Genomic DNA, 26504 nt, shown 5'->3' with positions numbered 1-26504 from the left:
CGCCGTTCCATCTTCGCAATCCGACGTGAGGCTGATTTCCGCCCGAGGTCACCTGAGTGTGTTACTCTGTCTCGAATGCTGGTCTCGTCTGCTTCAAACGAGCGTCGTCTGCTGCGGCGCGTAGGCCTAAAATAAAACGGAGAGCCTCCTCGTCACGATTGAAGCCGGCCGTCGGCGGTCCGCGCCTGCAATTAAACACACACGCGCTTCTGCACTCAAGCCGTGCCGGTTCTTTCTTGCGACTGAGCCCGCGCACCGACTTACGCCCATTCATGACCGGCCTGCCCGAAATAAAAGAAAGAAAGCGGGGAGAGATCGCGCGCACTGCGCCGCACCATCCGTGAGAGTTCGCGTACTCGTCGGTCCACTTGCTGCTGCCAGCTGGCTGACGCCGGAGGAAAGAACCGGCTTTTCCGTGAATGAACGGCCGAGACGCACGTTTACTACGTTGCAGCTACGCCCCGCTGTAACGTTTTTTTTCCGCCGGCGTAACGCTACTCCTTCTCCGGCGCGCGTAGCCAGCCTGTTTGAAGCTCCGTTCATTCTCGGGCCGACCGAGAACGGTAAGAGGTGTTGAAAAGCTCAGAACACTCCCTTAGGAGATTTGAGCGGTGATGTGGCGATGTGTACGACATTCAGCAGCTATTTGTGGTCGCCGGAAACAAGTGGCGTACGTAGAATTTCTTTCCAAGGAGGGGGGGGGGGGGGGGGGGCAATGAGAAATATAGCCTAATTACCTTACGAGATTAAAGTCTGGGATACGCAGGTCATGTTCTGAGTGTTTCCCCGCGCCGATACTCATTTTTAAGAGGAAAAGTGAGTTAGAAAGTGTGTTTTTCACGCTCAACGCCTCCGGCCAACGATTTGATGACGTCAGCCATAATGACACATCGGCAAGTTTGCGAAGCTAAATTTAGCGGATTGCTAGCATGTTCTCGCCAAGTTCAATATGTGGACAAACAAACAAGAAATTTGGAGCCATTCCGGCCCGGAGATGGTGGATGACCAGCGAAGCTTGTTAGTATACGACGTAGAGGGGACGCAGAGTATAGTTATGAGCAAATTTATTTCCTCTCGAGAGTTGACGGTGGTCATCCCTAAGATGGACGCTGGCATGCCCGCACACACTTTTGTTTTGACCTTACTGGAGAGCTTGTGGCGGAACCACGCCACCCATAATAATATTTTAAAAAATGTTACGTGTCACTTCATTTTAACCTTGGTATGCAACGATCAAAGCTTCGCGTTGCGTCGATTCCCATGTTTGTGTGTGATTCGCCATTTTTATTTCGCATGTATGGGTGGTGCCACTGGCGTCGAACAGTGCACGTATGGTTCCCCGTCGCTCTGTGCATCGAACGCTGTAAGTGCCGTTTTAAAGCTCATGCCACTGTAATTTTTGGTTCAGTGTCTCCTAAGCTCCTAAGGACTCCATTCTGCAAAGTGGACTGTGGCTGTTTCATCAACAGAAGATCTACGACCGGCAGCACAAAGCGACCACGCTTAGGCCTAACTCAGCGGGGTAGGCCTAGCTACGAGTACGGCAGCCCTACCGCCGTGCCGCTAAGATGGCGGGCGCCCCAGTGGCGGTCCCCATGGATTTCAGCTCGCCAGCCGCGATGCACTTCGTCACGTGCAGCGAATCTGAAGAACGGCAAAAGAAACGAAAGATTACCGACAAGGTCTACGAAAAGAAGGCGACCACCGACGAAGAAATGAACGAGCAACGCGGTGAAGATTCAGCAGATGACGGACCCTGGCAGGACGCACACTCCCGCAGCCGTCGGCGATCCCGGCAGACCTACCGCAAGGTAGATGCGGAACGCACAAAGCTTCAACGGACAACGGTCCTCATCCGCCCGAAAGATCACTGCTCCGTAACTGCCATCCCAAAGGTGACGCTTCATAAGTTGATTCAAGCCACGGCACCGGACGCCAACGTAGCGGACTACGCAACTTGTAAAACCAACGTCCAGTCCAACACTGTTACTGTGACCACGTACGACGAACTTCACGCCGACAACTTGTGCAAGGTAAGCACCATCCAAGTTACGGACGGGACCACATTTGAAGTCGAAATTTTTCGTCTTTATGGCCATAATGTTTCAAGAGGCGTCATCTCAACGGACCCTAATGATACCAACGAGGAACTTCGTAGTGTGCTGAGATGTGAAACTGCTAATGTGCTCGAGGCAAGGCAGATGGGAAAAAGCGTAAGGGCGCTCCTTACATTTGATTCACCTGTACTGCCGAAGCGAATCAAATACTACAGCGAATTATGCAAAGTTACTCCATACGTTGCACGCATGCTGATCTGCTACCGTTGCCATGGAGAAGGCCATATGTAAAAGTACTGCCCCAATGACGAAATATGCAGTCGATGTGGCACCGCTCACACCGACAAAGAATGTGACAAACAAGATAAGCACTGCGTCACGTGTAAGGAGAACGGTCACCTGGCGACAGACGCCACTTGCCCGGAAAAAGACAAGCGTTTGAAAGAAAACAAAGACCGACTGGAACGCCGCTCTCGGAGCCGCTCTCGTAGAAGAACCGCCAATTCCAAAATGGCACAGCAGGGCTCCCAAGATCTGGATAGCTATCCCGTACTCTCCGGAACGATGGTGTCTGCAACGCCCAAAGCAGTCAGCTTCGCGAACGACAAGGATAGCTACGCCTCCAAGGCTTCCATGGGCCTCCACGCCAACATAGAAGGGGAAATCGCTGCTCTACGAAAAACGATAGAGGAAGCATCTCGGCGTCTCACACAGGTCCTGTCACAGCAAGTATCTGTACAAACACCTCACCAAACCCGGGACACCGAACTACGGAGCCCTCAAGATGACCCCCTTCAGCTGGTGCGTGCCAACGAACAACGATCATCGTCAAAACCACGGCGATCTACACCAAACCGACCTGCTTCCAAAACAGCAGGTTCGAAATCATGGCATAGCCATGAAAAGTCATCGTCATCGCAGCATGCAGCCCCTGAAACAAATATGAAAAACAGACACGATGAAGGAATAGTGAATGAACGATTGAATTCTGAGGTGCCGACTGTACAAAGCATGTCAACCACCGTCCAGAAACATAATCAAGTGCTTAAAGATCTTACCCAGAAGCAAGCACTGGCAACGGAAGCACTTGACAGTTTGGGAAACAAATTTGAAATGATTATGACGCAGCTGGGCACGCTGACTTCGGAAGTCAGCCATCTTAAATTGACCCTGGAACGCCGGGAACGGCGACGTTCATACGGTAGCCTTTCTCGCTCACCTCGACGCCGCCAGGATGACCGCAGCCAATAGAGTCCTGCAATGGAACTGCCGTAGCCTCCGAGCTAATGGCGCTGAATTGAGCGAAAGGTTACGGACCATGCATTCACCACCCGTGGCACTTCTACTTCAAGAAACCAGGGGTACAACACCCAGTATAAATGGATACCGCGCTTACTTCCAGCCAAGCATTCTTCATGATGGAAAACTTGAACCCACAGCACAAGCGGCAATTTTTATCAGCAGAAATATTCGGCACTGTCAGCTGGATACTTCAGCATACTGCACGGCCTTCCAGGAAGTCGTAGCAGTACGCATTGACTTGAACTCGCCACAAAAGATAATTTTAGTGTCCGCATACTTACGTCCCGAAACGGGCCGCTCCAACAGGGGTGATTTCGCTTGGATGACGCATCTACGCTCCCTTTATCCCGGTGACGCCATCCTCATTGGAGGGGACTTTAACGCGTCTAACGTTATCTGGGGATATCCTCGAAATACCCCCCGGGGAGCTCAGCTGGAGCGTGAAGCCCAAGCAGCCAACCTTACCTTGGTTAACGACCTTGACATTCCCACTAGGACGGCACTGCACTCTCGTCAAAAGGGTACCACACCGGATCTCACGTGGACATCGCATAATCTCTGTTCTTCGTGGTCCTGTGAAAATGATCCATGGAGCAGTGACCATTACCCTATATGGGTCTCGCTAAAACACGGGCTTAAAAAGCGTAAACGCAAAGTCCGCTGCACGAATTGGGATCTTTTTCGGCAGCATCTAGCCGACCCCTCTTCCAACTCTAGTGAGATCAGTGCGCTCGTGGAGGCTATGCAGCAAGCGATGATTCTTGCAACTCAAGAAATAGACCTTCCCGAAGAACTTCCCACTCCAGACAAACACATGCTAAACTTATGGGAGACACGAGAACAACTTCATGCGCAATACCTTGCCAATGGCCGCAGGTATAAAGATCGCCTGAAAGTGCGCCAAAAAACTGCACAGATAAGACGGCATGCCAAAATGGTCGCAAGAGACCGCTGGCAAACCCACTGTGTGGAATACCTTCAAGGCTTTGCACGGAAAGACAAAGACTCACAATCTAGTTCGTGCAATTGCACTCAAGCAAAACAAATCGATCATGGAAATAACGCACGAGGCCGCACAAGCCTTCTTCCCTCAGCCCGCTTCGCCCCCTCCTGACTCTGTATATGCTCTGGACCTTGATGTAGATGAAACTAACCCTCTAGAGAGTCCGTTCATGATGGCCGAATTAGTCCGTGCTTTGGATCAAGTCCGGGTCAGAAGTTCACCCGGGAAAGACGGTATTACATGGACAACTCTTCGAAACCTCTCCGAGGACAGTAAACAAGCTCTTCTTAAATCGATCAATCACATATGGGTCACTGGCCACTTGCCACCACACCTGAAGCATGCCGTCGTCACTCCGATTCCTAAACCAGGCAAAGATCCGAGCACAGTAACTAACTTGAGGCCAGTTTTTTTGACCCCCACCATATGCAAACTCATTGAAAGAATGTGTGTCAATCGTTTGAACCACCATCTGGAAGAGTCCACCAGCTTCTTTCACCCTGCACAAACCGGGTTCCGCCCAAACATGGGCACCTCGGACAGCCTTTTTCTACTTCGAAGGATCTTGGGCAAACATAGAAGAAAAATACCGCACATTTTGGTCGCCGTAGATTTGAAGAAGGCATTCGATACCGTCACTCATGAAGCCATTCTGAGTGCTCTTGAAGATGCCTACCCAGGGAAACGAATGGTCAACTTCATCAAAAGCTTCCTATGTGGCCGTACATACGAGGTACATAATGGAAACTCAACCTCACGAGTATACAGTAATAATGTCGGCGTACCACAAGGATCGGTAATTTCCCCGATCCTATTCAACGTGATCATGAGACGAATTGCCACAGCCCTTGAGAAGGATTCCACTGTACGTTTTACAATATATGCGGACGATATAACACTGTGGACAGAATCAGGCGATTACGAAAGTACTGAACGGGCATGTGAGGAACTCCAGAATGCACTTCTCATAGTTGAACAGACAACTGGCCCCACTGGCATGCAAGTCTCATCTGAAAAAACACACTTTCTGACGGTAGGGGGCTACTCAGTCGAAAAAGAAAAGGTGGCCCTCACACTGCAGGTTCGCACCTTAACACAACCCTCTGACGGTTGGATACGAATCCTTGGCATACCGATACATACGCAAGGTGGAGGCAAAACATGGCTCGACCAATTGACACCAACGTGGAAAAAACTACTACACTTGATCAAGCGCATCTCTAACAAGTTTGGGGGCGCCACAAACGACGTTGCACGTACACTAGTGCAAGCAGTTCTGATATCGAAGGCATGTTACGGAGCCATTCACTACCGCCTTACTCAAGTGCAGATGAGCAAATTGGAAAGTTTGTACCTGCAGGCCCTGAGGGTAATCACCGGGCTACCCCACCATACTAAAATAGAAGAGCTATACCGGTACAGCCAGCTTCCTCCACTCCATAAAATTGTAACTCACCGGACACAAACGGATCACGACAGGCGCCTACTCACACCCCAAGGACAACGTCTGTTGGAACTCGACGACCGCTCCTTCAAAGCTACAGCGTTCGAACCAACTATACCTCCATGGGAAGATGTACTGGTTACCCACTCGAAGCCGTTACCAACAAAGACCCACAAGACTAGCCACACCCATCAACGAAAGACACAAGCGACTGTCACGTGCAATGTGCAATCAACAGGAGCTACTATTTACACAGATGGGTCCATGGACGAAACTCGCCTCCTCATAGCACTTGCTGCAACCGACCTAAGCCGAACGAGCACGAAGTGTTTCTCAATTAATGATCTCATTTCCACTACTGAACTCGAACTGCAAGCCATCCTCCTAGGTGCCCAGATGATCCCAGACGTTATAGCTGAAAATACAACTCGAGTTATAATCTTCACGGATAGCCTCGAAGCCATCAAAGCGTTACGCACCCCGCCACGACGACACACTACACCTCATCGTATAAAAGAACTCTGTGGAACCTTCCAGCGTGACCATAACATCGACATACAAGTGCAGTGGATACCTGGCCACACAGGTAACCCCGGGAATGAGGAGGCCCATAGGCTCGCGAGGGAGACAATTCTCAACCACCCCTCGGAGTCTGCAGCGCCTTCTCTTTCACATAACCCTTACCCTGAGGAACGCAGGAAGACACTTCGACAAGAAAGCAAGAAAGACCTCAGAGCAACGATTCCCGAGCTACAGCACCCGATACCCCGCAACATCCCACGAGCTGCACAAGTTCTTCTAACAAAGGCCCGCACGGGTTACGCCCTTACGGAAGACATCGTAGCGCGCTGGGAACACTACCACCAACACAAGAACGCACAAGTTCCACCAGACCGGCTTCTGTGCTCCCTGTGCCACCAAGATAGACCGACAATCAGCCACTTGCTGTGGTCGTGTAGGGTCCTGGAAGGAATTCGAGCACGACACAAGCCCCCTGGCGTCACATCTCTGCAGGATTGGCTTTATCCAAGGAATAACGCCAACGACGTGCTACTTGGACTGTGGGCCTTCGTGAAGGAAGCTTACCTCGTCAACAGAACTTAAGCTTTATCGACCCTGAACCCCTTCCCCTATTTCCCCCAACAGGCCAGAGTGCCATCCCTTCTATAATAAATTTATTCATTCATTCATTCATTTCGCATGTATTCATACTGCCCCCGCCCGTCCAAAGTATGTCCTTGGACCGCCTGGGTTTATAGTGCATGTCCGATTAGAGGAAGGTGACCCAGAATTTCCCATATTCGACAAACTTCTTCAAACTGTACTTACACAAAACTGCACGTTTCATTGTCCCATTTCTTTAACTCTCTCTTTTTCTTAGGCACATCTCTATTTACTCGTAAAAAGCAGCACGTATGGCCCATAATCCTCAAAGTTGATTGCAGATCTGTACAGCTTACGCAGTACTATTGCGCGACGCCTAGCAAGAGCTTTTATGTTTTTCCATGTTTTTAACATTTCTGAGATTGATTTTTTTTAATTATCTTATTGAAACCTTGGAATGTGCGCGAATCGATCTTCCCGTCCACTTTTCTTTTTTTGGACGGTTACGTAGCGGGAAGTGTCACCAGACGCTTCCGTTCCGAAAAGGGAGCGGTGATCGGCCCGGTCCACACAAAAAAAGAAAAATCCAAGCAAATTCGGGAAATTGGAGCTGAACAGTTTGATGTGCCAAATCTGGTTAGGTATTGTAACAGCCTCACACCAGCCATAAAATCTTCGTACCATCTCCCCTCCTACACTGACCATGCTTCTGGGTCTCCACCCCATTCTTCCCCGCTAAGGTTTCACTCTAGAACCGCCTCCTACTAAAAGCGACCTGTTTAAAATGTACGTAATGCAGACACATTAAAGCAGTTCTCACGCGCAAAAACACATTGCAGCCCTGCCACCACGTTCTTGTTTCAGTGGAAGGGACAATTCGGTAGTGATGCGCAAAACTCGAACAGCAAAGCACGTCGAAAAAATCGGGGCTATGTCTACGGTCCTTACTATCGCTAAGGCCGGTTTGATGCATAAAATGGGAAGGATACTCTCAACATCATCTGTCCTGGCGTCTTATGAGAGCGACGTAACGACTGAGATGTATTCCACCACGCGTGGCATTAGTTAGTCCGAGTAGTTGAATTCAAGGTTGTCGTCTGGTACAAATCGGTCACCAGCAGACAAGCGACAGCAGACGACATAGCGAGCGCAGACGACAGCAGACGACCGCGGTTGCCGCGTCGTCTGCCCACCGCCCGGGCGGAACTCAGGTGTGGCTTGCTTGCCCACCTAGATCACTCAACGCTGAAAGGCTCAGGTCGAGGCCGCTTATTGAACTTCGTACACTCCGTGGCAACCGATGGCTGAGCCAGTCTTCTTTCCTCTCCACTTGCACGCTCACCTCGTGTTTATTCCGCGCCCGAATCGGACTGTGGGCGTACCACCGCCTATCTTCTTGCGCTGTGTTTGCGCGCTTCGAGTCGTTAGTTGCCATGCGAGACGGCGGAATATGTTTTCCAATCGCTTGAGGGGCGGTTGAGGCTCGCAAATGGGATGGTAGGTCCTTATAGATGAAAAACCTTACCGGCGCATGACGACGAATAACTTCGCTTACTCGCTTACAGCTATCTTGATACAACAAGGTCGGTAGCTTGCAAACAAGTAAAGCAACGACCTTACACTGTTGAAGTGAACCCATCCAAAGTAGCGAATCAGCATGCATGTAAGGCAGATGAACACACACACACTAAGGTTGCTTCTTTTCTAAGCCGTACTGTTGTTGAGCCCGAGGTAGCGGTTTCGGTTCTCGTCCGGTGGAAGTCGTTCTTACAATAAGCGTGGCTAAAAAAATAACAAATGAAGACATCAGGCTGCAGTTTCCCAAACTATGGTCGTTTAAATTACTTCGCAAACAACCACTTCAACGCCGCTTAAAGTCTGTGTGTGATGTCTCAGCGAAGCGGGAGTGACATTCAGAAATGTGGCACGTGTTTTTGCAGGAAGGGGACAAATATCAAAGTTTTCTAATGTGGAAGTGGTAATTGAGGCTAGATGTTGACTGGCTAACGTGCTAATAGCTCTCGAATGAACGCTCTCCGCGGACCACCTGTCGACGAACCGCACCAGTGTCTAAACACGCAGAACACAAGGTTTTATAACACAAGCGGGTGTGGTCCGTCGACGCAGACAAAGACAGACAGGTCTTAAAATTGTGACAGACGCTTTTATGTTCAAACAATTGGTCAACATACACAGGGGTGTCATTTATGAGCTGTCATTTATGCACATAAATAAGATGCAGAGGAGAAGAAAAAATATCCATATGAGTAGAAACTAACCAGGGCACGCCGAAAATATTCTGCCCACTTTCACGAAACGTGAACGAAACACACTCTAACCGATACGGTACTCAAATCATGCGCTCCGTAACAGTTGGCTTTTACGCGTCTTATAGCGCTAGGAATATATATTCACCGGTAACTCGGTTTGGTCTTTTTAAATTCCCCTACGTTGTTGGCGCAACTCAAAAGAGCTTGAATAAAACTAAGCTTCCTAAGTTTAAATATGTACATATGCAACGGTTCTTTAAAGGAAAATGACACGCCGTAATTGCCTTGGGATTCCTGTTATGCTGCTTTAGCAGACTCTAGGGACAGCGTTGCCCAAAACGTATTGCTCTGGGTTGACGCCGTGTAGACTTCTTATTGGCCCTGCATCATACAATTCGCGCAAATCTTTCTTCTTTTCATGCAGCTAAATCACAATTAACAGGCACTGAACTCACTAAGTTAAGCTTTGCAGGCCGTTGTTCCCCACCAGCTCAACGTGTAGGGTGCATTGTCATAAGCAAGCCATTTTTCGATAGCGAAGAACTCCAACCCGTTGCGAGTCTTTGCCAACTTCACCCATTTTAGTCGCGACCCTTCTAGTTGCACTTGATCTTATGTGTCAATCCCAATTGAGACTTCTAGAAGACGTTGGGCTTCGCTGAGAGCGCCGTTTGGACCTAACCGAACTCCCTGACCGAACATGTCCGCAAATCGATGTTGTGAATCGAACATGAACTGGGCATTTTTAGCCAGGTATTGCGATTGATTACACTGATTGATTGACAACGAAATCCCGTTTTCAATCCCCAGCTCGCTATCTTGCAGAATGCCGGATCACCGCCGCTGGTGCCATGCTTAACGGTCCACAGGCAAATTGCAACACCTCACACAAAACTACGAGCAGGGAGAATTGATTTCATTCTGCTTCCCGACGTCTTAAACGGCAGCCTTTATGCCGCACCACCATTAAAATTGCGTTCGTACGACGAACGGGAACGTTTCAGCAGCGGCTTGACGTGTTTCCTGTACAGAAAGCAGGAAAAGCCTGCTTGGGGATAAATAGTCCGCGGCGGATGCGCAAAAGTTGTCTCTTTGTATCGGAGTGTTAAGCGATTTATGCCCAGTGGTCGTGCGTTGTAGTGAGGTCCGCAAGTTGATGGAATGTGGCGATGAGTCACAATCCTGGTCGGAAGGCAGTAGAGAATGGGGCACGCAGTTCATTCCTACCGATCGATTGTACTCTGAAACTGCCTGCAAGCCCAGCTTCTGCACCGTTTTCTGGTAGGTGCCTAATCAATAAGGATTTGGTCACTAATTAGCTACACATACACACACGCGCGCACTCACACATTCACACAAACGTGCGTTCTGTCAGGATACAAGTGGCGTCCATCTATGAGAAAATGGGATGGAACATTTGAAGACATCGTTGGAAGGCTAGAGAAAAGTGCCGTGCATTCAAGGTTCTGAAAGACCAGCTTCCAGTGATCGTATACCAGTATGCATTCAACATCCGCCTTAACACTACTGTCACAAACCACAACCCGAAAGCAGTGACCGGACGCAGACTCAGTGCAGCTGCCTAAAGATTCATACGATTGAAGAGGCTACTGCGCCAGTATGCCAAATGATTTATCCCTGTGTTTGCTTAGAGAAAAGAGGGGTTGCGTTAGCGTTTCAACCAAAAGCAGAAGTCAGTGTTTTGGCGCGAAAGTGAAGTCATCGTCACTAAGTAAACGCCAAAAACGGTTATCGACGGTCATCCGTTAAATGTGACAGACGTGTACGTACGCCGCAATTAAGCAAAACAGTTGAGATGGCATACGCCCCAACCAATCTGTCAAATTCATCACCTTTCTTGTGGCCGTTGCGACAGAACACAGGCAACCACTGTCAGCTGGCCACCGTCAACAACAGATCAGTCACATCACGTTCCTACAGCACTTGCGACAGGACCGACAGCAGTCTGCCATCCAGTCAAGCTACACAACGTTCCTGTATTGCACTTGCGACAGAGCAAAAACGACGGCTGTCTGCAGTCCGCGATATACAAGTAATAACACCACGTCCTTTGTGGCTGTCGCAACAGAGACGCCAGCAGATGTCAGTCACCTGCGGTCCACAACCAATAAGTCCCACCGGGCTCTTTTTAGTCCTTGCCATAGAACGTCACCAAGGCCTGTCAGTGTCCACAGCAAACACATTCACGCACTGAGTCCTATGGTTTTTGCGACAGAGTGCCACGAACAGCTCTCGGCAGACTGGCATCCACTACCAGTAAGAAACACCATGTTCATCGTAGTTATCGCACACAACGTCACCGTCAGCCACCTGCTGGTTACCTTGCAACACCGATAAGTCACCGTACGTTTCCTATGGCACTGGCAACAGAAAATCACCGACAGCTGTCTGCAGGCTATCATTTCTTGGGTCCAGAATCATTTGCCGTGGCGTCAAATGAGGTTACACAAAAGTGTTAAGGCACTTGAAAAAGGTCAATGGCCTGTTTCAGATAAGGCGTGGCGAAAAGCAAAGGAGGCAGGTCCTTCCACAGGTACTGTTCCTTGCTGCCTTGCGCTGGTAGTGGCACAGGATTTTAAATCATCTCCAGGGGCCGAAACACTGAATGTATGCAGTCTGTATTGTCGCCAACGCCCAAGCAAAAGCATGATGAGCTCTCAAGAAGTATGCGTCACAGCTAACACTCATTTCCCTGCCCCAATGTCACGAAAAGCACAGGAAGTCGCTTCGAAGAGGTATGCGAGATCAATCCGTCCAGTGCTTTTATTTGTGGCGTTTGAACTCTTCAATTTTGCTTCTGTGCACACAGTCGCATTGAAGTTCCTCCTGTTGTAGTCACATGCAGCTGTCCGAGAAGCCTTACAGTTCTAAAAGAAGAAGCGGCACACACAAAAGGCAGCGCACAAAAGGCTTTCCATGTGTATTTCTTCTAGTCGCTGTTCACTGACCAGACAAAAGTCCTGTCTGGTTCACTGACCAGACAAAGTACCACTCGAAGGGTCCTGTGGGTCTCTTGAGTGCTTAGCTCGTCTTGTTGCTTCCTTATATGCATCCACAGATGAGTGAACTGCGACGAGCTGTTATCTTCGGCCACGTTCAATGTCCACCAACAATGTATTTTCACCTAAAAATAAAGGCAACGGTGCATGGTTCAGTTCTTCTCCCATGGTGCTCCCGCGAGCTTCATTTCAAAATTCCAAGTCGGCGCGCACAATTCTGAACCTAAGCGGGCATCTTAGGTATCTTCAGTTGCTGCTGCAGCCGTCTCTGAATGTGCACTCTTGGGGTCAGCACGAGCAGCTGCACTCCACGAGCACGGATATCGTGGCCAGAATCCAACGGCACTGTCGCCTCTGCGCCCAGTCCCGGCAGTGCCACCGCAGCACCGTCTTCTCGGTGGACCTCTTCTCCCGGCAAGTCATGCCCGGAGGGAAGGAGCACGAGCGACGACTCTTGTAGCAGCGGCCCTCCCGAATCCAGCGGGGCCAGAAGCGCAAGCCCAGGTCCTTCCACCGGTACACCAGTGGGCAGTAGGTGTACGACCAGAGAAGCTGACGCATCTTGCGGCGCATCCGCCGACCCATTTTCAGTCGGAGCTTAATGCCACCGGGAAATTCGATGTTCTTGAGCCGGATACGCTGCAGCTCGCGAGGCATTGGTCTGGCTGGAACGAGCCTGCCCTTCTTGAGTCGGAATCCTGGCTGGAGGCTGCCTGCAAATCATTGACGAACAGAAATTTCCGCTGTACGGCCCGTAGGGACACAAGCAGCACGCCATGCGCTGTTTTCCCCAACAGTGTGTTTAAAATTAGCTCCCAGTAGCACTTTGACGTAGTGTACGCAGGATTGTAAACGCTTTAGGACGCCGTAAATCAAATATTCATTAGTAGCAGGAGCAGTATCATCATCAGCATCATTGTCATCAGCCCATTTTTCATCTTTCTGTGGACAGCCAGTTCTGGAGGCCCTCAGAATGTGTTTTGGGCAGTTTTTTCACCGTGACACCTTTTGTTGAAACGGGTTTGCGACTTGGTTTTAGTGACCAATAACCAAATTTGTATTGTTCTGCCTGTTGGAGCATACTATCCCCTGATGTGTTCCTTAAGTGTATGCGATTAGCCAATCGATGCTTTATTTTTATTAACAATGTTTTGAACAAACACATGCAAAAACCACACATGTCAGTAAGTGTATACCTTACGTTGCTTTCTCACTTCATTAACGAGCAGATCAGTGTTAATTTGGCGTCACTGGTTCAATGTAGCAAAGCAAGCATATGCAGTAATTCCTCGTAATAACGAAATCGCTTTACACAAAATATCGCTTTCTTTGAAATTTATTCTGGTCCCAACCCAAACGAATGCATTTTAGGCTTCATAACTCGAAGCGCACGAAGAGCTTGAGCCATTTATAGCGAAGTGGGAGGCGGAGGCGTTGCCGAGCGGCGGCGAACCAGCAGCGAGTTAGGCTGTGAAAATACATGGCGGGCAACTTAAGCTGGTGTTTCCCCTGCGATTTTCTCGAGCCGGTCGTGCTCAATTAACGCCACCTCACTTTAGACAAACGGCCCAAATGCGTAGTAAGGTAATTGGATTTTCTTGCTAGACATTGGTCAATAGCGTGGACGCGACGTGCGCAAACACCGACACTCGAACCGTAGAATTAGCAGTTTCGTCGACAACGGGGCGCCAAAAAACTCTAGTGTTGCAAACTTCAGGGCTGAATAGCTAGTGGGAAAATTACCCTGTGATCATGCAAACCCCCTAGTGCAAAACCGGTCAATTTTCATGATTCTGCTTTGTACGCACAACAAGCGGTTTATCGCTTTTTTAGCTCAACAAACACAACCTCAGTCTCGAGCCACGGCAGTTGCGGCGCTTTCCACCACGAAACTCTCGTGGGGTTTCATGACACCCGCACGCCCTCCTATTAAAAAGGTCACTGCCGCTGCCACTATTTCTGGACGGCGACCCCAGCCTCATGCATTGCTTGGACGAATGGGAGCAGGGGTTGCTCGCGCCCGGTAAGAACTTGAAGCAGCCGAAGCTCACTGCCTTTTTTGCACCTGAATAAAGTTTTGCTTCACTGAGTACATTGTGCTTTGATTCCTCGCAGCTGTGGCGTAATTAAAGCTCAACTGGTTTAACTTTTCTCGGAAGGTCTCTTATATCAAAATACCGCTTATAACGAAATTTTTCGCCATCCCGCTGACTTTGTTATAACGAGGGATTACTGTATGGTCAAATCTACCATTTTCATGCGACCGAACGGCGTATTCGGGCATTTCTTAATTTTTTTCCAGTTTCAATTTTCTTCAAAAGAAAAACAGCACAGTGCCATTTTTACAACTTCGTGGAAATGACTGAGTGCGATGCCTAAGAAGCTGATACATGCCACTTGGTCGGGTGGAAAATACGGGATACAGGCGGATTCACTGCGAAAACCAAGCAAATGCCGGAAGAAACGCTAGGGTAAGTGCCTACGTACAGCTCACGTGATCACCGAAGCAGCTGACACAGGGTTCTTGGTGTCTACATTCTTTCCGACCTCTCTAGCAGACCTATTTGTGCGAGGGATAATAATGGTCACACGGTCGGAGGCCAGTTGCACCCTTTCCGGCGCGAAAACAATGCGCTATTTTTGTTTCAAGGGAAGCCCTCTTGACAAGAGGGCTGCTACTTGAGAAAACTGAACCATAGGTTCAAATGATAAACGCTGCACCAATCTAAGATTTCGATTCTGTTATAAGCTCCAAGAATAGTAAACATGCATGTTAAACTCCATATTCGCCTCAGCGAAAAAAAATAGGATATTCAGTGTCATTCCAGCGGAAATCGCGATGGCCATTTTGAGCACTTGTCGTTAGCTTATATTCAACATGAATCTTCTATTTTAACAATCAATCAATCAATCAATGACTCTCACCGTTTGGGTGAAGGATGCTTTCCTTCGGTCGGTGGACCGCCATGAACTTGGGGTCGAAATGTCCTGCCAGGATCCTCTGAAGAGTTGCGTTGTCTAGGTCCTCGGGCCCTGGATCGTAGACGTGTCCGGCAGGTTCGACCAAATCGAGAACGGGGAGGTCGTCCGAAGGCAGAGGTCGCAGAAGCAGAGGAGGCTTCACGCCTTGACCTTGTTGGTGACCCTGTTGCTGCTGCAGCTGCGCCATGTGGTGACTCTGGCGGCCTCTGGTGGGCCTGCGAACGGAAGAAAGCTACGGCAATGACCACGCCGACAATGCTCCACATGTACATTATTTGTCAAATATTTTAGGCCAAATCACAAGCTCACAGGCCACAAAGAACTCAATATGCGAACTTACCTTTCGAATGAGACCGAAACGTTTGGTGACATAAAGCTGGCAAAAGCACCTTTTCGTCTTACTGTCATAAAATGACTAGACCAAACTTGAACGTTAAGCTTGGGCACTGAGTCTGTTGTAGCCCAGAAACTTTTGCCAAGGCCTACAAAATTTTTACAAAGGCTGTACGTTGCAGTCCAAGAGTGAAGATAGGGGAGTTTTTGAAGAAAAAAAAAGAAAAATAATAAAACACAAGCTACTTCACGCTAAGGATTAAGGAAATGAAGGTGGTAGACTTACCACATCATTCGAAGATATGAATCGAGTAGCACGGGGGACAGAGCCATAGATTAAATGGGGATAAGTTGAGCTAGACAAACCATGGATGTGAAAGACTGAATACTTGTCACTACCACTACGACCACTAGTTACTACAGCTCTGTTACTCCTGCTAATTACCTCGCCACTCTTAGAACACTTGATAAAATGAGAACCAGAGGGAGCGATGAGCTATGTGTTGAAAGAAGAGGTTGGCTCAATGCAGGAGGAAGGAAGGAAGGAAGGAAGGAAGGAAGGAAGGAAGGAAGGAAGGAAGGAAGGAAGGAAGGAAGGAAGGAAGGAAGGAAGGCAGGCCCGGAGGAATTCGAGGTTGCTGGGCCTGGCGAGAAAGTGTTTCTAGAAAGTGGGCCGTGAATCGTCATTGCTTCAGTTGCGTTCCTTTCTATCTAGCTCAGTTTCTTGATGTTTGCGTTAAGGCTGGTACCATTGTTAATGGGTCAATGCAGGCTTTTGAACGAACAAAACGTTTATTTTAAAGCGAAGCTTTTTGTTCGTCACTAATGGCGTAAGTCGCGAAGAAAACGCACTGCAGGAAAGCCAATTTTTCCTGACGACGATGATCGTTGGTGAGGTTAAAGGGAAAAAAACGCTTCCCGTGGTCAGAATCGAACGTGGGCCCCCCGCGTAATGAAGCCGGTGTCTATTCTATTGCGCCATTCCGGCAATCATGCACCCCTCCATGCAACGGCGACAATGGTTGAACGCGGAGCTTGCTTCGGGCTATATCAAACGGCGAAGGATCAAAGTCAAAGCCGCTGCGATCAAAAGCCCAAAATGCGTGCGAGTCAAAGTCAAAGCTCAACGAGTCAAAGTCCAAACTCAGACGACAACCAAGGAGTCCTTCACCACAGAGCTTCGCGTTCAACCATTGTCGTGGTTAGATGGAGGGGTGCACGCTTTTTTTTTGTCTTCTTGGCTCCTTTTCAAAGATCAACGGTGCCTGCGTTGCAGATATCTCCGTTTTTTTTTTTTCTGGCCACACTAATTACTCCGTAGCTCGCTGCTACAAACTCCATTTAACGAACTTAGGGCAATCAGTGTGAAGCCACCATACCATCCCTACTTTTCATTTTTAACGCCAATGCTCTTAAACATATGGTAACTTCTTAAGTGCATTCTACGGAACTACGACAGAATGTTGGCAACCAGGATTCACAGCCCAACCGGCTTTATATTAGGTTTATTCGATACACCTGCACCACGTTGAGGCTGTGACTTCAGCCGGCGCAGCTTTAATTTGTCCCAGTGGTGCAGCTCGCGGCACCTGAACTTCGCCGTTATACTGAGGGCAGGACGATCGCAACCTGCACCGCGTTCGGACTGTACTTCAGCTGGTGCAGCTCTAGTAGTGCAGCTCGCGGCACCTGAACTTCGACGTTCTCCTGAGTGCAGGTCGAGTGCAATCTACGAGCAGTACGCGAAATAAGTGTAGTTCTTGTCCCGCTGTTTCTGCACGACAAAAACACCACCACCGAACTGGGGCAGAATTCTGAATTGTGTCCGCTACAAAAATGTGTTTCACGTCCGTTTCAACCGTGACGTAATAGCACTTGCTAGGCCTCTGACCAATGAGATGAGCAAAAACCGACGCTCCGTCTTGCTTGTGCTGCGTCATATCCGGGGTGTCCGCTTTCATCCAATCGAGGCTCGATCAAAATGGACACTTTGGAACGGGCATGAAACGTACAGAACTGAGAATGCCGCCTTTTGTGTTAAAGGAGCCATGAAGAGAAAATACAACTTCGTTTAATTTGGAAGAACTAGGATTCAGTATCTCACTCAGCTCCATTACAGCCACAAGAGATGTTTTTTAACGAAAAAAAAAGCAAGAAGTATTTAAAAACTTTCAAATTTCGCGCCGCAGTGACGTGTTATGAGCAAGAATGACGTCATACGGGCCAACAAAAAAGCTGCACGTTAGCATTCAAGTGATGCGCTCAAATGGAACTAGAGGCCCCATTACAGACGTCCAGTCATGTGTCGTCGCGACAGGTCAGTTAGGCGGCCGCCAATCCCCCAAACAAGGTTCCGTGACGTCATAGAAAAGTTGCGGGAAATTGGCTAGAGGGTCGTGACTGCTTCACACGTTTTCTTTCATATCTCCGTTATTTGTTCGAAGATTGCGATGATATTGGTATCATTGTTATCGGGACTAAGCAGTCATTCTAATAAACCCAACTTGTATTTTGTCTTCATGGCTCCTTTAACCAAGTTGAATTGAAGAAACCACCAACCTGGCAACCTTTGGAGGGGCACCGGTGCGGGCCTGGACAGTCTGTGACGTCATCGCGAGGAGCAGCAGCAGCAGTAGTAGCGGACCAAGGGCAACCGGACCCGCTGCAGACCACCGTCGCATGGTCCTGCGCACGCCGCCCAGCCTACGACGCATGCGCAGTAAGTCAAGCGCTGAAGCAATGCAACAAGAACAAACTCGCTGCTGCGCGACTTGGAGCACCTATAACACGGAAAGAGCGTCTCTTGAGTGGATAAGCGTGCAGATTTAACTGGTGATTTAAAGTGCGGACGTCATCAGAAAACCAAGTAAGTGCAAAAGTGCGTGCATTAGTACGCACCTCTGTACTACTGCAATGGGTACACATCATTTTAAATATGTCCACTCATACATACTGGGACTCGCTCATTTTTATTAATACGTATAATAGTCCGCACAGCCATGAAATATCTTTTGACTTTGTCCCACCAGCGCAGCTTCGTGTTGAAAAAAGATTAATTGGTAACATATCAATATTAACTATATAATTCATCCATAATTAAGGTTCATTAACATCAACACAGACGTACTTTTATCTGCGTCTCAGCCCAATGATTCGGGGTTCGCTAAGTGGCGCCACATTGATGACGCTGCATCACTGTACCAGACACATCAGTAACGCTCCACCGTTGTAACGGCCACATCGGAAACACCACATATGTGTAGCAACCACATCGGTAACGCCGGCCGCATTGGCGTAGCTGCGACATTGGTAACGCCGCATCGGTGTAATGACACATGGGTAACGCCTCTCCAATAGCGTTGCATAAGTGGTAACGCTGCACATATTTTTTTACATAATACGCCATGTATTATCAACAGGAAATAATCAGCCCCATGGGCGTCACTCGTCGCTTTACATTCAATAGGAAACCTCGCCAAGGAAAGAAACAGCTTGCTTTTTTGCAATAATGATGCCATAACATCCTTACCCTACCGTTCTCTAGATTCTAATAATTTTGTAAACGTAGCACGTTTGACGGAATCGGTTTTCAATGACGCCGCTTAAGGTGATTTTTTTTTTGCATCTTGCTTTTTATGATTCACCTTGGCTGGGAATTCGCAAAGAAATTCACGCAACTTGAGGCTGGTATTGAAAGCATTTTTAGCCATTTGCTATATGATCTTTATATTCCTCCTCGCTGTGCGAGTTCTGTGAGCCAATGAATTGTGCTGTTCCAGGAAAGCAGCACACAAAACTGCTGTTCACCCATCGCTTCCCTAAGTGGCCGTAACTCTGCTCGGGACAGCAATTATTGCCCGGAAGTAACCAACTACCATGCAATGGCAACACATGGTAAATAAATCAATATGGGGTGGTATTCCCGTGTTTTGTCCCTTTTGTGTCCCTTTCAAAAGTGTCCCTTTTGAGCTAGCCCTGATTGGCTAAAAGCGAACACCCGGATGTGACGCCTTACAAGCACGGCGGAGCAGGCGGAGCTATGAGCCGTGGCTACTCGGAGCAGACGTTTTGGAGCAGACGATTTTTCGTCACCTTATTGTTGGTTCGCTCGCGGAACAAAAAACACATAAAATATACTCTGATACGGTTTCACTTCTTTAAAATGCGTTTGCAAGAACAGTTACGGTAAATCAAAGGCCCACTGCTTAACTGGAAGTACGTCACGATGAAAGGGACGCAAAAGGGACGTTTTTCAAAGGGGACAGTTACGAGAATACCGCCCCCTGTACTTATACATCCAGACTAGAAAAAAAAAAACAGGATTCTTCTAGTTTTCTTTGGGCTAACAACAGAGCCTCGCAACGTTTGCAAACAAACCGTCGGTAATATTTCATGTGATTCTTTCTTAGTAGCAACTGAGGTTTAGTCAATAACGTCAAGCTTGTGTAAGCTTTAACGAGTTATGCAAGATATCAAAGAAAGTTAGGGCAAAATATTTCACAGAACATTAGGTTATTGAATTTCATTTTTAAGAAAGCGACCGAATACAGTCGGTGTGCCAGAGCACGCACACGAACACAAGTACATACTAGCATTTATTGTTAGTGTAAATATCCCAGGTTGAAAATTTCCGCGCTGCCTCCCACCCAAACAGAAAAGAACAGTATTTATGTTTAGGAACGTCCACCCTGAATATTACAAAATAACCTGATGTCCCTTGTCCATTTCTTTTAGCTTTTGTACAAGGAGCCGAGAGAAAAAAAAAGAACACATTTTTCTTCAAGTCCTCACTATTTTGTTTTACTTTTTTTTAAACTTAAAAGTGGTAGTAAACTTTTCCATTGAAACGGGAGGCCAGTAGTCTAAATGGGGGAATGGAAAGGCAATAGGATAGTTAAAGGACCGGAGCCGATGGGGCAGCGCTTGAATTTCATTGCTTCACTCCTTGATCGCGCTGACGAGGATTCAGTTCCTTTCAGCTTCCCTCGTGGCATGAGTCTACCACAACTGCTGGACCTGGCAAAACAGCCCATCGCGAATAGAACTGGGAAGATTCCCGCTCAGAGTACTCGTGCCATTACCTCGTTTGAATAGAGTGTTATTTTGTGCGGTAGTGCTGTGTGAAGTTGTTGCGGGTCAGGGTGCAGTTCTGGTTCCGCAAACGTTTTGTTGGGAAAAGGTAGGACGCGGCTATTCTAGACGAGTGTGATTTGCCGGGGTACTTGTGTGACAATATAAGCATCTCGTGAATGAATTCCAGAATCTGCCGTAGCTTGTCGGCTAAAACAGAAACTTGTTCCCACTGCACTTGCATTTCAGTATAAAGGTGTCCCCGCAAGGAGATGATGTTTAATGACAACATGCATCTGTGAATTTGTGTTGGGTAACTTCGTCCGAACAATCATCGCAGCTGGTATTCTTTTTTATTCGCTTCGAAACATGAACGCGCATTTTTGTCTGGATTTAAATACCAGCCACAAATGCAAAGGGAACCCAACCCTTAAACAGGAGGCGGATCATTGCGCAAAACTCAACAGAAGCTCGTTTTCGACCTCCACAAAGCTACAAAAGTGACTTGCGCTGTGGTTCACTGCATTGTGCTGGTGAACGGATCGACTCCCCGCCACGACGCCAGTTTTTTTTTTTTTTTTTTTTTATGGGAGAGACGAAAGAAAGATATAAAGCAAACAGGACAGCAAGCAGGACATGCGCTAGCGCTTGTCCTGCTTGCTGTCTTGTTTACAGAGGAAGTGAACAGGACAAGCGCGTAATGTTTCACCGCGAACGAGAAAACGAAAGAGTACCAGCACTTCTACTGCCTGCTTTTGCTGTCCTGCCCTCTCGTGCGCTAGAGAATTATCCCCCCCCCCCCTCTCTGATTTGTCTTTTCGGAGTGCCGAACTATACAATACAGAACAAATGTATTCACTTGAAAAAGCAAGGACATATTTCGTAAATCTTTGTTCTTGGCCACCCGCGACCGCTAGAAGCGTTGTTACAATGATTTGACGAAACAAAACGAAAAAAAGAACAAAATCTTGAAATACAATGTGCGGGTTAGCTCAAGTAGCAGCAATTAAAGCATGTTTGACGACTATATCCAAAGCATCTTAAAATGTTGAAAAGTATTGTGGAACTGTCATTGCTACGATATTTCAGTAATGCAGCTTGACCAAGTTGACAGGAGTTGAACGGCATCGCGCAATGGTTGAAATTTTAGCAATGAACCATGTGGAACGACGCCGTGGCCACGTACGGGACCATAACTTTCATTCCTGGCCGCAACGACATTTTTTTGTGAACTCGGAAATAAGAAAATGATCACCCGTGGTAGAAAGCAAAAATTAGAACCTGTTAGCGTACATCATGGTCCATGCGTCAATTCCACCCGTACACCTCCAAATTTGCATAAAATGTGGGAGATTCTGCCTCTCCCCTTTCACTTCCTGCGTTATGCGGCATGAGGAAGACACGTGTTCAGCGTTCATAGATCAGATCTCGTTGTTCGCTAGCCTGCCAGATAGGAAGCGAAGGAGAGCCACACTTTCCTTGTCCGCAAGAAGGCGCGAAAATTCGCTTTTCGAATGGTAGTGGCGTCCCCCAAGGACTCAATCTGTGCCTTCATCTGTTCTTTTTTTTTCATTCGCTAACTGTATTTTTGTGAACACGTAATGACGCCATTTTTTTAAAAAAGCACACAAGAATGCTAAAACCGATATCACCATCTACCTCTATAGTATCGATTTTGAGTAATCGGGTTCAGACCGAAATTATTGGCGCATATTGGAAAAATATACTCAATACAAAGGAGCAGGACAACATAAACCGAAGCAAGCGACACCCGTGTAGGCTGCCTCTTTTTATGGCATCATTCTTGCATTGCTCCGTTCACTTTTTTCTCGCTAGTTTTTGGCCATGCAACAATAAACCAACTGACTGGGCTTTCCCTCCGCTAAATCAAAATTACCGCCCGAAAACGAAGCTAGCGCACTATACCAAAACGTGCCAGCGTTCGCAGGCCAGAATCGTTACACTTTCCCTCCATAGAATTAGAATTATTGCGGGAGAGACAAGATTGCGCGCAATACGGATACGCATTTTCGCGCGCAACCACACAGCAGGCTCGCAAGTGCCATAACGGGTCACCCACCTTTTGCGTCAGGGGACACGATCCGAACTGCCCGCCGTCCTCCGGTCGGTCTTCATGACTGTGAGTTTAGCGCGGACACCGCAGTCTCTGCGTCGGCGCTGACGTCGGCTGCTCCGTCTCCTCCGGAGAAGAGCAGCAGCAGCACGGAACAGGTACAACAATAAAAAAGAAAGCGACGCGATCACGATGCCCGCTCCAGTTTTCTCGCGCACGTGTTCAACGCCGATTGCACACAGACGCTGTGTTTAGCGTCTTCAGAGCAGCTCGGCGGAGTCGATGTTCCCTTCAACACTGATAAATGGCGTCTGCTCCCTTTTCGTGAGTCGTCTGCACGACCAGTATGTTAGCTACGCCGTTCTCTAAGGAGCTCAAGTTGAATACAGCGAAATCTTCTCCGGTTCCCTATTTAACCGGCTGTCGATCCTTGGCTTTCTTCAACTTATCCTTGTGCTTTTGTGGACCTGTCTAGGAAGGAACGTCTTCCGCTAGCATCGAACTTGCGTTCGCGGAACTAATGGTTACTTTTGGTCCACAATGGCAGTCGACTGTGGATTTAACCGATCGTTTTCATTTCTCTGTGACATCAAGCTTCTTGAACACCGCAGTAAGACATTCATGGCTTTTCGAACCTCAGAGCAAGAACATGTTCTGCAACAATTCTTTTTTGTTGCTGATGCTTCCAGCGTTTGTCTATGCAACTTCCTCCCTTTGTTGCAGCAAGATCCTCTTTCCGTTGTAGGATGTCACAACGTCAGTTTTTTGGATTTGGTAATCGAAGGGTATACCGATTTACCGGTCATATTGAAGGATGGTCAATGCTATGCTGGTTCGAAGCCTGTTGTGGTCGGTGGTATCATTTGGTGCCCCTCGGAAAAATGGGGTGCCACAAATTTCTTGCCTGGTAACGTAATCCTCCTGGTAAACGATCCCACGATTTTCTTTTCTTGGTGCTGCCGTTTAATCCCTTCCTGCAGGTACCACGGCTGCTCTGGGGATGGACGCCAGCTGAAGCAAAAGCACTCAATGCGAATACTTTGCGGGCCGCACTTACAAATCACTTTCCGTTTCCTGTCACTCTCGCTTGTGGTGCTCTGCTGGTCGTTGGTTCTTCCTCACTACTTCAGTTGTGCTGATTCGTGCCTCTCGTTTGACCTCCTCACGACAGGTTTGCAGGAGCACGAGCCAATAGAGATCGTCTGACATTCCGAGTTCAGTCGACGGACTCCTCACCTGACGTCACCAATCATTCACGACACACAACTGTTCAGAACAATTCCCCATTCCGTAAGCAACGGCGTCATATCTACTTTCCCCAAGCGGCAGCTCCGGCGTCTACTCCGCTGGTCTTGTGTGCTTCCTTCCTAGTAATTCCCAAAGCATGCGGAACAGGAAAACTTGGAAGATGAGACGATCCGCCGCTAATTGCACCTCTAGCTTCAACGGCGTCGCACCGCTTCTTATTAACTCAGTGTCGACACCATTACACGTCGTCTGCAATACTGGAATCGTCTGCTCAGGCCAGCTCACTGCGTGGGGCTTTGGAAACGGTTTATCCTTTTCCTCAGTATCTTCGATGATGCACGTTGCGAGCTGAATGGTGAGAGTTTATAGTAGCCAAACCGTGACGTACTCTTCGCCTCCTGCCCGACGACGAACGAGCCTGACGTCACACTCGGAACCACGTCGTCTGCGAGAAATGCCGCCGCAGACGGAAACTCTTCAACGTCGTCTGCCGCTGCTCCTGCCGCAAAAAAGGGGCGTTCCCGGCTCCTGCTGCCGCGGCCGACCCATCGCTTTGGAAGCTCGCCTTTACCGGCGTTCGATGTTGTGCGCGCGCGCGCTTACGACGTTCGTTCACGAAGTGGAACGAACGAAAACAACAACAAAAGTGCTGACGGAGAGGGGTCACGTGAGAGACACGCGTCACCGCATCCACCACCTTTCTCTCCTCGCCCCTCGCCCTGCCTTCCCTCTGTCTCGAAGACGTGGGAGTACCGGTGGGCACGCGAAGACTACGAGGACTCGGAGAGGGCAAACGCTGGGCGAATCCGCGTCAGGCCAGTTGGACACCGTCTAGGCATGGACGCCTTTGAGCTCTGATTGAACTATCACCGCAGGCGACAAGTTTCAACTCCTTCTGAGCTATAGGTGCGGAAAAATACCCGTCAAGTCCGACGACGAACGCCAACCCCCTGCTTTTAAGAAAAGAAAAGGCAAGAGGACAGTCGGCAGCCTTGTGGGGTACCTGGAATGTGTTGCAAGTCACGCTACTTGAGACAAGTTTCTCAACTGGGCGACGTCACGTCTCGGTGGGAGGGGCCATTGAGTCCGCTCTGGGGGCCTCGGGGCATCGACGGGCGACGTGGTTTTGTCCTACACGTGGGTGAGTTTATGTCGCGAACGCCCTTGGCAGCCGTTACGAAACTGCCGAATCCTGCCCTGGGCGGAGTACGTACTCCGCGCCCAGCGGCGACTACCGCTTGGCTCCTCACCACTCCTTCATTCATCGTCTTCCCATCCGTCTTCGTTGAGAGATACGCTGAATTGTTCTGGGAAGTTTGTACTGAGTATATCAATGTTGTAACGTGAAACAGCAGCGGCTGTGAGGAAATGCACTTAATTTGCGCTCTATAGCAACGTTAGTTGCCGTTGGCCTCACTATATTCCTCGTCTCATCCGTCTTCGTAGAGAGATACGCTGAATTGTTCTGGGAAGTATGTACGGAGTATACGGATGTTGTAACGTGAAACAGCACAAGATGTGAGGAAATGCACTTAATTGGCGCTCTAGCGTAATAACGTCAGTGTCGTTGGCCTCGCTGTGCTTGTTTTTGCAGCGGAAGTTACTGCCATGTAATGGAAAGGGCCACGATAAAATTGTTACTCTAAGACATGAGCTTTATCAGCCACTTATTATTCCGAGTAGAGTACTTTTCTGTTGATGAGGACGATCTACTGATGAAGGTATCTTGTTGAATAGGCACAGCCCAAAGCTGTTTTGAGTATTCCTTCAAGAATGCTTTTGTTTATTAATTTATTGCAACACTTAGATTTTTGGGCGACCAGACATCCTGTTTCGTCCGGGACAGTCCCGTTTTTGGGGTCCGCTTCTGCCATTCCGTTTTTGTTTTTTTTTTTTTGTCCCAATAAACAATCATGTCCTGTTTTCGCATGACTCCATAGTTTCGAAATTGGCGCCAAACAAGCTTTGGTTGAATAGCCAAGATCGGCCGCACCGCGGATGCAGTCGCCAGAGCACAATATAAAAATCGCATTCTTTATAGAAACATTATTTCCTTGTTTGCTTTCTTCACAATTACAGTCTAGTGGGCGCAGGATAAAATAATATGAAATAGCACACGCCACAAGTATAATGTTGAAAAAAGAATTATGGGAAAGCGAAAAAATCATGCACCCCTCCGTCTAACGACGATGATGGCTGATCGCGAAGCTTGGTCGCGACGGATTCCTTAGTTGCCGTCTGGCTCGAAGACGGTTTGGATTTCGACTCGTTGAGCTTTGTTTTGACTGGCACGCAGTCTGGACTTTTGATCGATGCGGCTCTGACTTTGACCCTTCGCCATTTGATTTCACACGAAGAAAGCTTCGCGTTCAACTGCCGTCGTCGCTAGACAGAGGTGTGCACGATTTTTCGGCCAAACTTTGCACGTCCATGCACCTCTCTCCAAATTCAAACTGCTTCTACCGTGTCGAAGTGACGCAATTGGGTCGACGTCGGCTTCAAAGTGGAAGGGATCCAGGTTCGATATGAACAACGGGAAGCGTTTGTTTTTCTTTCACTTCACGCGCAGTTATCATTATCGTCATAGAAGGTTGGCT

General features: G+C 48.4%; 1 protein-coding gene across 2 annotated transcripts; it reads right to left on the bottom strand.

The window, feature by feature from the left end:
• Positions 1-9062: 9062 nt before the first annotated feature.
• Positions 9063-24539, bottom strand: LOC144138369 (noggin-2-like). 2 transcript variants are annotated; one of them, XM_077670617.1, is made up of 4 exons: positions 22666-24539; positions 18075-18218; positions 15126-15397; positions 9063-12913 (listed from the first exon to the last, which is right to left on the bottom strand). In XM_077670617.1, the coding sequence occupies exons 2-4, from the start codon at positions 18194-18196 to the stop codon at positions 12489-12491; spliced, it is 819 nt and encodes a 272-aa protein (XP_077526743.1). In that variant the 5' UTR covers positions 18197-18218; positions 22666-24539; the 3' UTR covers positions 9063-12488. The 2 variants fall into 2 exon arrangements, with proteins under 2 accessions (XP_077526743.1, XP_077526744.1); XM_077670618.1 differs by lacking the exon at positions 22666-24539 and having other exon boundaries at positions 15126-15414; positions 18075-18200.
• Positions 24540-26504: the final 1965 nt, after the last annotated feature.

Source organism: Haemaphysalis longicornis, unplaced genomic scaffold (assembly GCF_048455015.1).
Source record: "Haemaphysalis longicornis isolate Haplotype H1 unplaced genomic scaffold, Haemaphysalis longicornis Haplotype H1 scaffold_5, whole genome shotgun sequence".
Lineage (NCBI taxonomy): Eukaryota > Metazoa > Arthropoda > Arachnida > Ixodida > Ixodidae > Haemaphysalis > Haemaphysalis longicornis.
Note: the sequence above shows the minus strand (reverse complement) of the source record. Positions and strands in the feature narration are given on the sequence as shown.